Source organism: Chiloscyllium plagiosum, unplaced genomic scaffold, assembly GCF_037043375.1.
Source record: "Chiloscyllium plagiosum isolate Xiang-an unplaced genomic scaffold, Cpla_swu_hap1 HiC_scaffold_10, whole genome shotgun sequence".
Taxonomy (NCBI): Eukaryota; Metazoa; Chordata; class Chondrichthyes; order Orectolobiformes; family Hemiscylliidae; genus Chiloscyllium; species Chiloscyllium plagiosum.
Window position 1 is genome coordinate 102,768,854 of NW_028270148.1, and position 15,591 is coordinate 102,784,444.

Here is a 15,591-nt window from a genome sequence, read left to right on the forward strand (position 1 = left end):
CTTTATTTAGCTGCACCACCATTACCTCTGATTCTATCTTCTCTCTCCCAAATTGCAGAGTAAATTCAATCATGTTACGATATCTGCCTCCTCGTGGCTCCTTCACATTAAGCTTCATTGCACAATATTAAATCCAGTATTGCCTGTCCCATAATGGACTCCATTACAAACAACTCCAAAAAGCCATCTCATAGACATTCCATAAATTCCTTTTCTTGCAATCCACTAGCAACCTGATTTTCCTAGTCCATCTGCATGTTGAAATCCTCCATGATCACCGTAGCTTTGCCTTTCCTACACATCTTTTCTGTCTCCTGGTGTATCTTGCGCACCAACACCTGACTTACTATTTGGAGGCCTGGACATAACTCCAACTATGGTGTTTTACTTTTGTGGTTCCTCAATTCTACCCAAACAGAATCTTCACCATCTGACCCTACATAGTTTCTTACTATTGATTTAATTTCATTTCTTACCAGTAAAGCAATCTTACCTCCTCTGCCCACCTGCCTATCTTTTCGATGTGATGTATATCATTGAATATTCAACTCCCATTCCTGATCCCCTTGCAGCCACATCTCAGTGATGCCCACATCATACCTGCCAATTTCAATCTGCATCACAAGCTCATTTACCTTATTCCTTATACTGCATGCATTCAGATATAACACCTGCAGTCCTGTGTTAACTGTCCCTCTTCTCATGGTCATTCGGTTGTCCAGTGTACTTGAAGCTTCGTTGCAATCCCTTTCCAAACACCCTGTCCTACTTGTACCAATGCTGGAGATTTTAATAACCTCTCCTGAGTTCTGCACTTTTACCTGCTCCTTTAATTCAGGTTTTCTAATTTATCCGATAACTGTACCCTCCCCCCTCCCATTTCGCTTAAAGTCCTGTCTATAGCCCTAGTTATGCAATTCGCCAGGTCTCTGGTCCCAGTATGATTCAGATGAAAACCGTCCCATCGGAGCAGGTCCCTTCTTCCCCAGTATTGGTGTCAATGTCCCATGAATTTAAACCCATTTCATCCCACACCAAACTTTGAGCCACACATTTACTTGTTTCATCTTACTGACCCTGTGCCAATGAGCTCATGGCTCAGGTAGTAATCCAGAGATTACCACCATTTAGTTCTGCTTTTAAATTTAGCACCTGGCTGTTCACACCCCCTTCACAGAACCTCTGCCCTAGTTTGATCTATGCCGTTGGTACCCACATGGACCATGACCACTGGATCTTTACCCTCCTACTCCAAGTCCCTCTGTAGCCCACATGAGATATCCTAAACCCAACACCAGGCAGACAACACAACCTTCAGGACTCTCAACCCTGGTTACAGAGAACAGTATCTATGCCTCTAACTATACTATCACCAATTACAACAACATTTCTTTTCTCTCCTCCCCCCCCACTTGAACGGCTCCCTGTACCATGGTGGTGCTGTCAGTTAGTCATCCTCCTTGCAGTCTCCATTTCCATCTGCACAGGAAGCAAAACTCTTGAACCTGTTGGACAAGGACAAGGGTGGAGGCTCCTGCAACTCTACCTCCTGGATCCCTCTATCTGCCTCACTCACAGCCCCACCCTCCTGTCCCTCAACACTGGCCGAATTTGAGTTAGTCTAAGGGTGTGACTGTCTCCTGAAACACAGTATCCAGGGAACTCTCTCCCTCCCTCATGTGTCGCTATGTTTGAGGTTCAGACTGCAGCTCATTGACTCTGAGCTCGAGTTCTTCCATCAACCAACATTTACGGCAGACAATCCCTGGGAACCACAACCTGGTCCACCAGCTCCCACATCATGCAGAAATAACACATCATCTGACCCTCCATTCTTATTTTACTTAATTAGTTTTGAATTAGTTTTTTTAAATTTTTAACTATTTTTATATGCCTGCTTATTTTCTCAATCTAAATGGAAGTAAGTAATTTGAACCAATAAGTAAGTTGCAACCAATAAATTAACAAGATTCAATTTAACACAGGTACAAATTTAGCAAACTCCTTATTAATCACAGCCCTCCAGTGATGGCACCTTTCAGTTTTCCCCCATCGGCAAACCACCCCCCTCCCCCAACTCTAATCTGATGAGGTTGCTTATTCTACTCCATAATTAATTTCTTCCACAAGGAAGATTAATGTAATAGCAAACCAAATTAATTACTGAAATTGGTTTTTGGAGAGTTAATTCTGGTTTGCTAAAAAAAACGTACTGCTGTGAATTCAACTTTTCAGTGAGAAGTGGTTTGCCACCACTTCAAATAATTCCAAATCAAATTTACTACGATTTTAGCATACCCATACCAAGACTGTTCCAGACAGGTTTCTGATGTTATGAATCACAAACTCAAGGACATATTCAAACACAAATAAAGATGTTCCTGGGCCACAAAGGATTAATACTTTTAAAATAATCTCGACGGCCAACTGTCTTTTTGTTCGCTTACAATGATATTCATATTGCAATAATAAAGGTTATTCATATCTGATGAGATTTTCAAATGTAAATTACACAGTGAGCAAAACCAGAATAAGATGCTTCATACAAAATGCTTGCATCATATATTCACAAGTAGAAAACTCACCATACCAACTAAATTACCCAACACAGAGACAATAAAACATATAAATCAAACTAAAGTAGTACCCAGATCCTCAGGAATTTGTAAGACAGACTGATGTAGTTTCTCATCCAGAAGTGGGGTGGAGTCCTTGGTTTCAGGTTGCATGGAGGAAGTTGATGAAAGAGTGGAGGGATGAGATTGTGCACTGGCTGTTGTCAGCGTCGGAAAGGCAATATCAGAACCTGTAAGAGGAAATGGGAAAATGTGAATCTTGTGTTTATTTAAATGCCTGGAATAAGTTGACACATGTACAAAATACTTCACACGTCCAAGTAAATAGTACTTTTACTGGGGATGGAAGTTCCTGCAATATTCTGTGTGACTGGTCGACAGCTTCCTTTTCCAGGGCAAATAAAATTTGTGGGCTCTCAACAGAAACCTTCTAATAACTCAGAATGTAGCTTGAACTTCTTTCCCTTCTTTGACATTCTCCAACAAAATAATCATCAATTGCAATTCCTATAAATTTCAAGAACTTAAGTACATTTTTAAAATCTCAAGAAAATTCAACAATAGTCAGGCCTCAATGTTACACCGAACAATTCTGAATAATTAGGCATGATTTAACGTCACTTGTGGTTCCTCTTGAGATATGTTAGTAACACAAACAACACAAAATCAACCAAGTTGTCTGAGCAGTAAATAGTTCACAATTTGCATTAAATGATGCTCACAATTGCTGATTTCTCAGAAATAAAATTAAACGTATTATAAATTTGGCAATCCAGATAGTTTTCAAATGCAATCTGAAGAGTTGAATACATAGTCTTGCTTTAAACTTGTTTTCCAGATTTGGGAACCAGCCTCATTGTTGCTTATTGTTCCACCTTTGTGGGTTTGCTTTCATATCGTGGTGAAGAGAATTGAGTTCAATGCTACACCTGTGAAATGACTGTAATCATAGTTTTATATGTCACTTCTCTCTTCATAATTTTCAAATGCAATCTGAACAATCTGGATTGCCAAATTCGTAATGCGTGTAATTTTACTTCTGAAAAATTAGCAATTGTGAGCATAATTTTTGTGAATTGCAAAGACACTCTGTTGGCTTTATGCTGTTTGTGTTACTAACACATCTCAAGAGGAACTACAAGGGACTTCAACAAATGAAAGGAATTCCAGAATTCAATTCCCAAAACATTAAAAGTTCTGCATCAAGACCAACGTAATAACACATTTTGATGTTATTCAGGATCATAAATCATAAGCACCAGAAAATTCCCAAAATATGCAGATCTTGTTTAATAAAGACAATATTTTATACTGTCAATTAGTAAATGTGCATTGGCATTCTTTAAGCAAATATTTCATAACACTCAGTAAAAAAATCTATTCCAAGTCAAAAAGAACAATTCAATGAGAAGGATAAATTACATCTGGCTAACAAAGGTGTTCAAGGAGTATTCAATGAAAAAAAAAATTGAGTCATACAAAGTGACATAAAACTACTGGCAGGCTAGAAGACTGGGAAATTTTACTTTTTGTTTTAAAAATCAGTAGATAACTAAAAAGCTAATAAAAATTGATTAAGAAAGTAAATTGGCAAAAACCTCTCCAGGTTGTAAAAAGTATAGCTAAACTGCATGTGGGGTTCTTGAAGAATGAAACTCGGAAACTGATAGTAGGAAAATGACAGATAACTTTAAACAATACTTTGTATCAGTCTTCATGGTAGAGCACTGGAAATTTCCCTCAGTAACAGATGAGCAAGGCGCTATTGGGAGGAGAGGTCTTCTAACAGTCACTCTCACAAGGGACAAATATTTGTCAAACTAATATGACTAAAGGCAGATAGGTGACTAAACCTGATAGTCTACTTTCAAGAGTTTTAAAGAAAGTCGATGCAGGAATGGTGGAGGCATTGTTTGAAATATTCCAGAACTCCCATCGATTTTAAGAGGGTTCCAGCAAAGTTGCTAATGGGATGCCTCTGTTTAGGAAGGAGGCAGACAAAAACCAGGAAACTACAGGCCAGTTAATCTAACACCTGCTGTTGAGAAAATACCAGTGTCCATTATTATTGAAGAAAAAGTATGCTAAAGTTCTTTCATGGAGAGTTGAGAAAGAGCAACTGTTAGATCGAGTATATGTAGATTTCTAATCATCACTGCACAAGATAGGAGCTCAATTATTTACTATCTATATTCACTTGGAGGAGGAGCAAAGTGCAATTTATCCAGTAGCAACGGAATGTACCATCTACAAGATGCACTGTAGAAATTTGCCAAAGATCCTGAGACAGCATCTCCCCAAATCCATGACCAAATCCATTGAGAAGCACAAGGGCAGCAGATCCATGGGAACACCACCACCTGCAAGTTCCCCTGCAAGATACTCAGCACTCTGACTTGAAGATATATTGCCATTCTGTCATTGCTGCTGAGTCGAAATCCTCAGATTCCCTGTCTGAACAGCATTGTGGTGAGACCTACAGTCCATGGACTGCACTGGTTCAATGGCAGCTCACCACTTCTCAGGACATGGATAGGCAATAAATTTTGGCCAGCCAGCACTGCCAATGTCTCACAAGAGAATAAAAAAAATTACACTGCACTAAAAAGCATTATTTCAACACTTAACTTATTCCACAATTAATTTAAAAACCTCAATGCAAAATGTAATATACATAAATCCTCAATCTAACAAATAATCTTTCATATTATAAATGTATCTTTCAAAGTTCAATTGCCACCATATAAGCTTATTTCATGACCCAACAGAGCACATTCAATTTTAAATCATTATTCTCTTAAAGACTTTGAATTTTGTTTAGGATTATAAATAATTTCACCACTGAGAAAACAATGAGGAGATAACCACTTTCATTCTCCAGCTTTTTGTGTCATCAGTGAGATTAGACATGATGATTACAACAAATAGGAGAACGAGGACAAGAAAATCAATCATTGTCCAATTTTTAAACACAGGTTTTTAACATTTCAGTCACCAATCTATACCATTATTACTAACTTCTGACATTTATTTTTCCACTCATTTTTATACAAATGCTGTTCATGCTCCATCGCTTTTATGCTTTGGTAGTTAATTTCTGAATGAACCATTGACAGGAAAAAGTCATACAGAGAATATTTGATGGTGTAAATAAGGGTGACAGCTATTTAAAATTTAATTGCAATCAACAATATAAATAAAGATTAACATCTACATATTGTTCAATATGTTTTCCCCTAACAGATGTCAATTTATTAAATAATGGAGCTATATCAACAATATTCCAATCTAACATGACAAAGTTCTGATTAAAGAGCTTTGAAAGGTCATAGTTAAGGCAATTTCCTGACTGGTTTCATTGAAAACTCTGGGATCTTGGGGATATCACATTTTTTAGTACTAATACTTTATCTTATGTTTTTTTCTTTTCGCAATGTTAAATGTTAATATATCCCACCGCACACAAAGATGAAGGAGAATATCTAAAAATTATATTTCAAGGTTCCATTTAATTTGTAGATGTGCTGAAGGATTGGAGAACAGTTCCACCATTAGACTGAAAGATGAATTGTGGCTCCATGTGACATAGTGTCGATACTTAACTTCACATTGATTACATTTCTAATTCACAGCAACAAGATCAGTCATAACAGGAGCCACATTTGATCCAATTTTTCCATTGGATTGTACAGGAGACCACAAGAGGACACCAGTCAATGAAAAGGTAAAGAATCCAAGCAATGGGAAAATGGCACAAGAAATGGCAAGCATTTTTAAAACTTCCAAGGCACTTGAAAACCTTGGTTGGAAATTTAGCAGGTACACCTTTGGAGCTGACAGGAGTGCCCTACAAGGTCACCTCAATCCAATTAAGGAAATTGGTCCTCAACTTCACTTAACAAGGACAACTAAGGACATGGTCCTTGACTTCACTTAACAAGGACAATAGTCGTCTTTTACTGCGGCTTTTCCTAGTAATAGCAACTGGGGCAAAAACAAAATCCACTCAACTCCTTTGGCTACTTCAGCTCTGTTGCAATTCGCATCAAACCCACAATTTTACTGTGACTTCCCTTGTAGGTATACATTCTGTGTTACCAGAACCCACACCCTCCTTTATCAGTTTTTGACTAGTTTTAAGAATTATAGTTTTGCTATTATTGTTCAACTTAATCACTGTTATAGACAGTGAGGTTGTGATATTGCCACTGGACTAGTAATTCAGAGCCTCAGTCTAATGTTCTAGGAACATGTGTTTGAATCTCACGATTGGAGATGGTAAAACTTGAATTCAGTAAAATCTGGAATTAAAAACTCATATAATGGCGACTATGTAACCACTATTGATTGTCGTTACAACCCATCTGATTCACTGATGTACTTGAAGTAAGGAAATCTGCTGCCCCAGCTCAGGACAACTCTCTCAACCTACCCCAGCTCAGGACAACTCTCTCACAGACCTGTAAAGGACCTCTACTGTTCTTCATTTACAGAAGAATCCATAGACTTTGGACCCAATCTGCTGCCCGTACCTAATTTGGCCTACAAGTAACTCTAGATGCACATCAGTGTGATTGACTCCGAAATTCCTTCTGAAATGGCCTTAATAGCCAATCAGCTCACAGGCAAGGACAGACAGGCAACAAATGCCAGCCTTATTAGACATACACATGCCACGTATAATAATAAAGAAAATTTAGACATGTGTAGCTGAATAGCAGCACAAATTAACTTTAAGTGTTCAATAAGAAGGGATATTATATTGCTCCATGAAGTCTCTTCTTATTAGAACGTTAATTGACAAATACTTTCATTCACTTCAACTCTGTGATCCTGCACAGTGTTGGCAAGAGGAAACTCCTACAAAACACGTGGGAAAATGACAGTGTTGTGTACGCCTATCTCAAAATAAATTGGGTGAGTTATCATTGTAATAAATGTGAATATAATTATTGTAATCCAATGGTAACTGAGAGCTTGCCCAAAAGAAACTAAGTAGTGAAATCACATTTACAGCAAGTGCACGCAAGCTGGGGTTTGGAAGACTTTGTACATTAATGAGTAAACAATGAAGCTTTTAAAAAACATTTGCTTTTCATTACATGCTGTGATCCATAGCTGCTTAAGGCTTTCCATTGCTTTCAAGGCATCCCATGTCATCTGGTCCAAAATAAGAATGGGATTGGGCGAGTGATCACAATACTCACCTCACCATAAGCAGAATAGTTTGATGAGTTATGATTGTTCTATTTTTACAAAATAAGTATTTAAAACAGTTCTCTCGTGTAGTAAAGGCTCCAAATGTTTTTTTTCATTGAAAATTTCATTTTCAAAAACCTTTGTATAATTTATGCCATGGAAGCCGTTAAAGAACAATGCTCACTTCATACAGAAAAAGTTAAAATGTATTTAACAATAATACGATTTTGACCTAATTCCTTTGACAGTATGCTTATATAAACATTTAACAGAATAGTTTGAAAATTTGCTCAAGATATCTAGAAGTCTAATTAGAATCAGCAAAGGACTTTGAATCCGAAGCTCAAACAGCTAATTCCCGAATGATTTGTTTTATCCACTGTGGATAAGTGACAGGTAATTTGATTTTATATGGCCATGAACAAAAGTATCTAAACATTATAACAAGTTCAAATTTCCAAAAAAATATTCATTTTAAACGAATAAGTTTTTTAAAAAACTCACTGTATCACCCTACAATTGCCTCAGACAAAAAAAAAACATGAGTTAGCTAATGCGGAAGCAGAAAAATGTGAAATAATCAAGAGACCAGAGAAAGGGTATGGGAGGAAAAGAGAGAGAAGAAAATTAGAAGAGAAAGAAAAAGGGGACAGAGACAGATTAAAAATGGAAATATTCAAACATGGAATAAACAGATCAACATCAGACAAGACAATTAAAATGGGAAAATAAATGTCAAAGAAAGGCATTGAAAGGAACTGGGTCTCAGATTTAGGCTGTTCTCTGTAACAAAGATAGGCAAGAAAATGGTAAAGTCCTCATAAACATGCAGGTGCATATGTGCACAAAGATACACTTGGAAATGCTGAACAGTGATAAGAACCAAAAATCCCACAAGATTATTCTGCTGAGTAAAGGAACACTGAAGCCAACTGTGTCACACTTGGCACTATTTCAACTGAAATCAAGAAACTTAGCTAAAACTGGAACCAAGTCTAAGGTCATCCCCTTATACCTCAACTAATGGATAAATTCACACAGAACTCTCAGAAAACTATAGTATGCATAAGTTAAGTTCTTCAATCAGAAGGTGCATTGATATTAGTAAATGCAACCTTGGGAACAGGAGCATAGTGATCATGCTGCTCTCATGGCATTATCATTAGAATATGAATCCAGAAATTCAGCTAATGTTCTGGGCACTTGAGTCTGAATCCCATCAAATTTAAATTCAATAATTAAAAAATCTGTAATTAAGAACCTACTGACCATTGTTAATTATCAGAAAAACCCATCTGGTTCATTAATGTCCTTCAGGGAAGGAAATTTGTCATCCTCACCTTGTCTAGCCTGCGTGTGACTCCGGGCCCCCAGCAATATGGTTGACTCTTAACTGCCCTCTAAAATAGCCTAGCAAGCTGGTCAGTTGTATCAATTGCTACAAGAAAGGAATGAAATTGGTTGGAGCACCCATCATCAACCTCGGCACCAGAATAGACAACAGCAGAAACAGCCCTGTTGATCCTGTGAAGTCCTCTGATCAACATCTGGAGGCAAGTGCCAAAACTGGGAGAGATGTCTTACGGACTAGTCAAGCAACAGCTTTACATAGTTATACTCTCAGAATCATACAGACAATGTCGCAGATACCACCATCAGCAGGCCTATCCCACAAACAGGACAGACCAAGCAGAGGTGACGGCACAGTGGTATACAGTCAGGAGGGAATTACGCTCAGAGTCCTTAACATTGACTCCAATGGCACAAAGTCTCATAGCTTCTGGTTAAACACGAGCACGGAAACCTTCCCTTGGCTGATGATTCAGTACTCCTCCATGTTGAGCAACACTTGAAGGAAGTACCGAGTATGGCAAGGGCACAAAATGTACTTTAGATGGGGGATTTCAACGTCCACCACCAAGCGGCTGAGCAAACACGACTGATTAAACTGGCTGGACCCTAAAGGAGATAGCTGTTAGACTGGGTCTGCAGCAGATGGCGAGAGAACAAGAGGGAAAAGCAAAATCATACTTGAATTATATATAATCAAATGAAAGCTAAATCATTAAGCCTGGACAACTACATCCCTTACCTGTAAGAGTGGTAGCTTTAGAAGAACTTAATTTATGCCAGGTATATACTTTACCTCCATCAATAGCATCAGTAGTTATTGCACCAACTTCTGAATCTTCATCAAATATCTTCCACTGAGTTAACAAGAGCTCTGTTTCGTTGAAACCATTGAAATCATTGGATGCTTCACTGCTGATACTCTCACCTATGTGTTAGCAGAAGAAAGAGTTTCACCTATGTATAAAGTTGATGACCCACCTAGTCAAATAAAATTTCGATTAACCTTTTAAAATCAAAATCATTTTAGATACGTTTTAATTTCACACTTCAAATTATAAGATTATTTTCTTATCAAAACACTTCAACCTGAAATTGGATTTACTAAGATTAATTAAATTGTCGTAATGTCCAAATTGTCCTGTTAATAAAATATTAACTATCGCAAAATAGAAAAAAAGAAATCACAAGATAACCAGGTCACTCCAAACACATAGCAATGCAACAGAAAAAAAATCCCTTGCCACCCAGTGGTTACATGAATGCCCAACACCTCAGCATTTGCCATCTACTGTCAACCAGTAATACATTAGGTACTAGGGACCATTTTATGTGCATATTTGAGTAATCTTTCTCAAATTCCTCCTTCCTATATGACAGGTAATTATTGCAGAATCTATTTGCTTTTACAGCAGAAGTATTCAGTAATACTACTAGTTGACAAAAAACACGATTCTCCTACAAGTTAATCAGGTTTTTATTTTGCACTTTAGGGAGAAATAGGAGTGCACTAACTCTCAAAGTGGTCCATAATGCCTGCTGTAAAAGCAGCAAGTAAAAGTGAGGGGAGACAAATAGATATTTCAGCATTGTGAATTGCTCAAGAGCAACAAATAGCAAAAACCATATAGAAGCCCCACATATATTTTGCAGGACACAGATCTGAAAGTCCGAGAGATGAATCAGCTATAAGGCAAAGTTTGAAAAAAATAGATTAAAACAACTTTGTATTATGGTCCACTTGCCTGCCTTTCCAACAATAGGCAAAAAAAATTACAATTCTAGTGGTGAGATCTTGCCACTAATTGAAAAACATATCTCAAGAACAATGATGCCTTTCCTTTCCTCAAACTGTCCAAGATTTTGTTTTTAAGCTGCTGGCCAAACAAATTCCCTTAAAAGTTGATAGAATAGGGATTCCTCCATTTAAAACTCAAAGCCACATAGTGAAAAAGCAGTAGTTGAACTTCAATCAAAGGTCAGTTGATCCACAAGGACCTTCACCCCAGATATAGCAGAAGAATGTAATTTGAAGTTCTTGGATAGGTCTGTATGTGGAAAACATTAATAGTGCACACAGCATACTTTAATGGAATTGATTCTCCCCTGCAGGGAGGATACTAGGATTGAAGCTGAAAATTTACCTCAATCAAACCATAATAGAATAATTCCAAATTAAAGTGTCAAAGAGCTCAAAACTCACTTTTATTTCTCAAGCTGATTCTTCCTTGATATAACTTATGTGTTTCTGCCTTACTTTCTAGGTCACCAGGGCTACTGCTCCTACGTATCAAGATCTGCAACAAAAATGCAAGTGAAATATTTAAGTTGCTCTAGATTACCGTGAGAAAGGCATTTCCACCAACTAATTTTGCTTCTTGCACATTGCATGTTATGATTAACAAAATTCACAAAGTTAAGTTTCCGCACAAAGGTATGTGTTTAAGTATCAACACAACAAAATTAACAAGTTTAAAACATTAATGGTACTTCATCAAGAAGGTTGCAACACTTTTATACAAATTATTTCGGAAAAAATAAATTGTCTTGCCTGATCATAACAGTGAAATATTGGTTGATGCATTAACTATTATAAGCCTGTCCTATAGCGAGCTTATTAATCTTGGAGATGCGGGCAGACAAGCTCAGGGTCATTAATTGATAGAGAGTTCAGACATGGTAACAGTGTTCTGGGCAAATGGAAGCTTATCCACCTCAGCTTCAGCAGGATTGAGAGTTGCAGAGTGGAAATGGAGGGGTGAGCACTTTTGGAATGCCGACGGGAATTCTGGAGTATGTATGGGCTGCTTCTCGAACTGGGCACCATCCTGTCTCCTCGTGAGGAACAGACATCTGGGGTGAGGTCAAGATCACTTATTCCTATCACCTTGCCATGGTGCAAAGCACCAATGGCTAAAGCAGTGGTAGACAGATCAAGTGTATTGGATCTATCTCTCGATAGCAGCTACCAACCTATCCGTGGAGACAGATACATACACAATGATTAGACAAATGACATTAGTGGGTTCCTCCAACCATTGATCCAGCTTCCCTAAGTGTCTCTGAAAAACCTGCCTGCTGCTTCTACGTTCATTTGCACATTATGATGATGTTATTAATGGCCAAGTCCATGGGTACTCTCTTAGTTAGAGCTGAGGAGGTGCTCGGTCCCTGGCAGTTATCAGATTTTCTTCCTTAAAAAACTGCAGTCATGCCAGTGATGTATTCACTGGAATGAGCTGTTGTCTTTAATCAAGCTTAAACACTCACTAAGGGGTCATTATCTGAGCTGATGAAGCAGACGGAATCCTCTGAGGACGACTCTTTCCTCAGAAATGGAGGATTTGATGCTCTTATGGACTCTGCTTCCTGAGATAATTTGCTCCTCTTCATTGCTTTGGGAACTGTGGACAAGTTCTGGAAAATATCTAGAAAATGATCTTCTCCGAAGCTTGGTTTTCAGTTCTGGACTTGTACTATCAAGAAGATTGTCCTCCTCTGGACTACTTTGGCTGTACAGTAAGATCCCATTTTGAATCTCTAGCCTGCTGCTCTTTTCCAATATTTAATGTAACTGGTCAGCTTACTGCTCTTTGCTTCTCAGTGCTGTGACTGAGAGATCTCAATTACTTGCTAAACATGTGACTGAGAGATCTCAATTACGTGCCTGGGCCAAACATCAAACCTCTGCTGCTTCTGGAATTTGAGGAACCCAATAACTCAGTCATCTTATGATTCTGCAACTGTCTGCACATTTCCTGCATCCTCATCCCCATGAAAATGCCTCCACAGCAACAGGGCACCTTGTACTCAACCCTCAAGCAGTGCCTTGATGGCACCCACTACACTGGTTTGCAGACTCAGAGGGGACTTTGTTGAAACACCATTCTGATATCACCCTACTAATATCATTATTGACTCAAATTGGCTAAGATGTTGCCATAGAGAAAAAAGCAACAGGCAACCAGAGCGCCCCCCCCCCCCCCCCCAGGCTCCTGGGTAATTCACAAAAGGCACATGGCTTGAAGACATAGCCTATTCTCTGCAAACAAAGCAATGTATAAATTCACGTCACTTCAAACAACACACTTGAGCTGTTCACAATCGACAAAGCGTGCAAGTTCCCCTTTACTTTCTCCACGGCAGTGCTGCAGCCAATGACACACTTGCCAAATTCACACCATTTTCTCAATTGTTGTGACCATTTCAAATTTGGATTTCTAACATTTGCCCGGATTTGTTTAACAAAAAGCTTTGCCAACACACCAAAATAAAGTTAAGGGCAGATCAATCTTAAATATTGAATAAAGAGACAAGTGTTTCAAACGTTCACTGTTTTTGTGTATCATCTTACAACTGGAGCTTCGGTTTCTTTTCCTTCACATTTTCTGTTTTCAACAGTGGCACTCTTTGAATCAGAATTACTGAAGCTAGCTGAGTGTTCCCTCTTTTGTCCTGTAATAAACACACAATGCATGTGATGTTTAGACAATTGTTACTTGTGCCATGCATGTATCACCCTCTGTGTGAAAAACTTATCCCTCAGTTCCTTTATAAATTTTTCCCCTCTCACCTTGAACCTATGTTCTTTAGTTTTGGACACACCCACCCTAGGAAAAAGACTTTGACTACTCACCCTATCCAGGCCCTCATGATTTTATAAACCTCAATAAGGTCACCCCTCAGCCTCCAATGCTCCAAGGGAAAAAAGTCTTTCCTTACAGCTCAAACGCTCGAGTCCGGGCAACATCCTTTTATATCTTTTCTGCACTCTCTCAAGTTTAATAATATCCTTCAAGAAGTGGGGGAGGGTACAAGTGTTAACATTTATAAGGCACCTGGATGGGTATACGAATAGGAAGGATTTAGAGGGCCATGGATCAAATGCTGGCAAATGGGACAAGAACAGATGTTTCCGTCCTGTTTGACTCTCCTTTCCAAACTTTATATGCATCTTGTTGATAAAGGAGGTCTTTTAGGTTTACTGGTTTAATACTTCTGCTCTGTATACAATACCAACTTTTTAAATAAAATCTTGGGACAGCACACCATTATCTTACATGCAAATGTTTGCAACATTAAAATACACAAAACTCATAAATGAAATATATATTGATATGCAAAAAGTCCCATGGCTTGAACACATTTTTGTTTTCAGACAATAGACTCTGACATATAAAGGTTCATAAAAAGTTGTTGAGAAAACAATGGAGTAAGCTATATTTGTTTTTGAAATAGCTTGTACAATATTCAACCATCTTCAATTGTTTGATCCAGTACATGTAGGCCAAAATATACATTCAAAAGAAATCAGCACTTTTCTAAATATTTCACCAAATGGGTTCTGAGGAAAATGAAGTCAAAGAAATAGCAGACTTTGCACTGGAGATTGATATTTCCATCCCTTGCAAAGGGCAGATGACTCCTTGCATTTCAACAATGACCCAAGTTCATAAAGTTTGTTGCCAGGAAATTGATGCGAAATTTAATTCCGTTGTATAGCACATTACCCCAGCCCCCTGGTAAATCCAACCTAGGAATGACTAATGTTTTATAGTCTTTAGCTAGGAATTTTATTCTTCCAAGGCACGCACTTTCGATATTTTATGCCGTTGTGATCCCTTAATGCAATCACATCATTTTCACTTTTAGCATCATGTTAATTATAAGTGACATTCAAAAAATCCTACTTTCCCACACAAAAGAAAATCTTAAATGCTGGTGCAGAATGTTTTTGTATTTCTTCACAATACCTTGCATCAGGTCTGAATGCAGTTGTTCAGCAATGTCAGGGGTACTGCTGCTGTGGGTGAGCTTTTGTTCTTGATTTAATGTTGAACTAGACATCAATTCTTCTGCGTCTGGTGTAGTTTCAGATTGTTGGAATTCTTCATCTTCTATACGCACATAATAAAATGTGGATAAGTGAAAGCAGAGCTTTTTTTTTCTCAAAAATGCTCTTCACAAAAACATTTTGAATTGATATAAAATCTTAGCTCCGACAAAGCAAAACAACTTCTCATTTCCTTTTTAAATTTCAGACATTTTTGAGGGCATGTCTATTCAAATTCACTGACTAACCTTGTTAAAGCCAATCGGTACATATCAATGCACCAAATACAATGTCTCAATTTCTTGCATGACAAGGAATTTGTAATGCAATGCAACAAAATATACAAATTGGATTCTATCCTGTGATTGCAGGTTTGCTGAAGAAGTGAAAGTGAATCCTAATTCCATTTCCAATCCAAAGCAAAACTTCAAGCCAAACATCCTTGCTTTGAAAAATTAAGCACCATGCACAATCTTCACCCCATTGTAACAATACTCAACCAACATGATAATGTTTTGTTTAAAAACAGCAGGAACTCTAAGCTGTATTGGGTTTTTTTTTTAATGGAGTGCTGTCTTACCAGATTAATGAAATAAAACTAAACACATATAGAAAAATTGCAATCCAAAACAC

At 37.9% G+C, this 15,591-nt stretch overlaps 1 protein-coding gene across 6 annotated transcripts in view; it reads right to left on the reverse strand.

Moving 5' to 3' along the window:
• Nucleotides 1–15,591, reverse strand: part of ralgapa2 (Ral GTPase activating protein catalytic subunit alpha 2) — a 562,522-nt gene that overhangs the window by 369,753 nt on the left and 177,178 nt on the right. For all 6 annotated transcript variants that reach the window (XR_015758519.1, XM_043696530.2, XM_043696527.2 and 3 more), the window contains 5 exons: nt 14,879–15,022; nt 13,480–13,580; nt 11,329–11,422; nt 9,922–10,053; nt 2,648–2,806 (listed from right to left, as the gene is read on the reverse strand). Coding sequence is in view for 5 of the 6 variants with exons in the window: in XM_043696530.2 (XP_043552465.2) it covers nt 2,648–2,806; nt 9,922–10,053; nt 11,329–11,422; nt 13,480–13,580; nt 14,879–15,022 (630 nt within the window). In the remaining variant the exon portion in view is untranslated. The remainder of the gene's footprint in view (nt 1–2,647; nt 2,807–9,921; nt 10,054–11,328; nt 11,423–13,479; nt 13,581–14,878; nt 15,023–15,591) is intronic.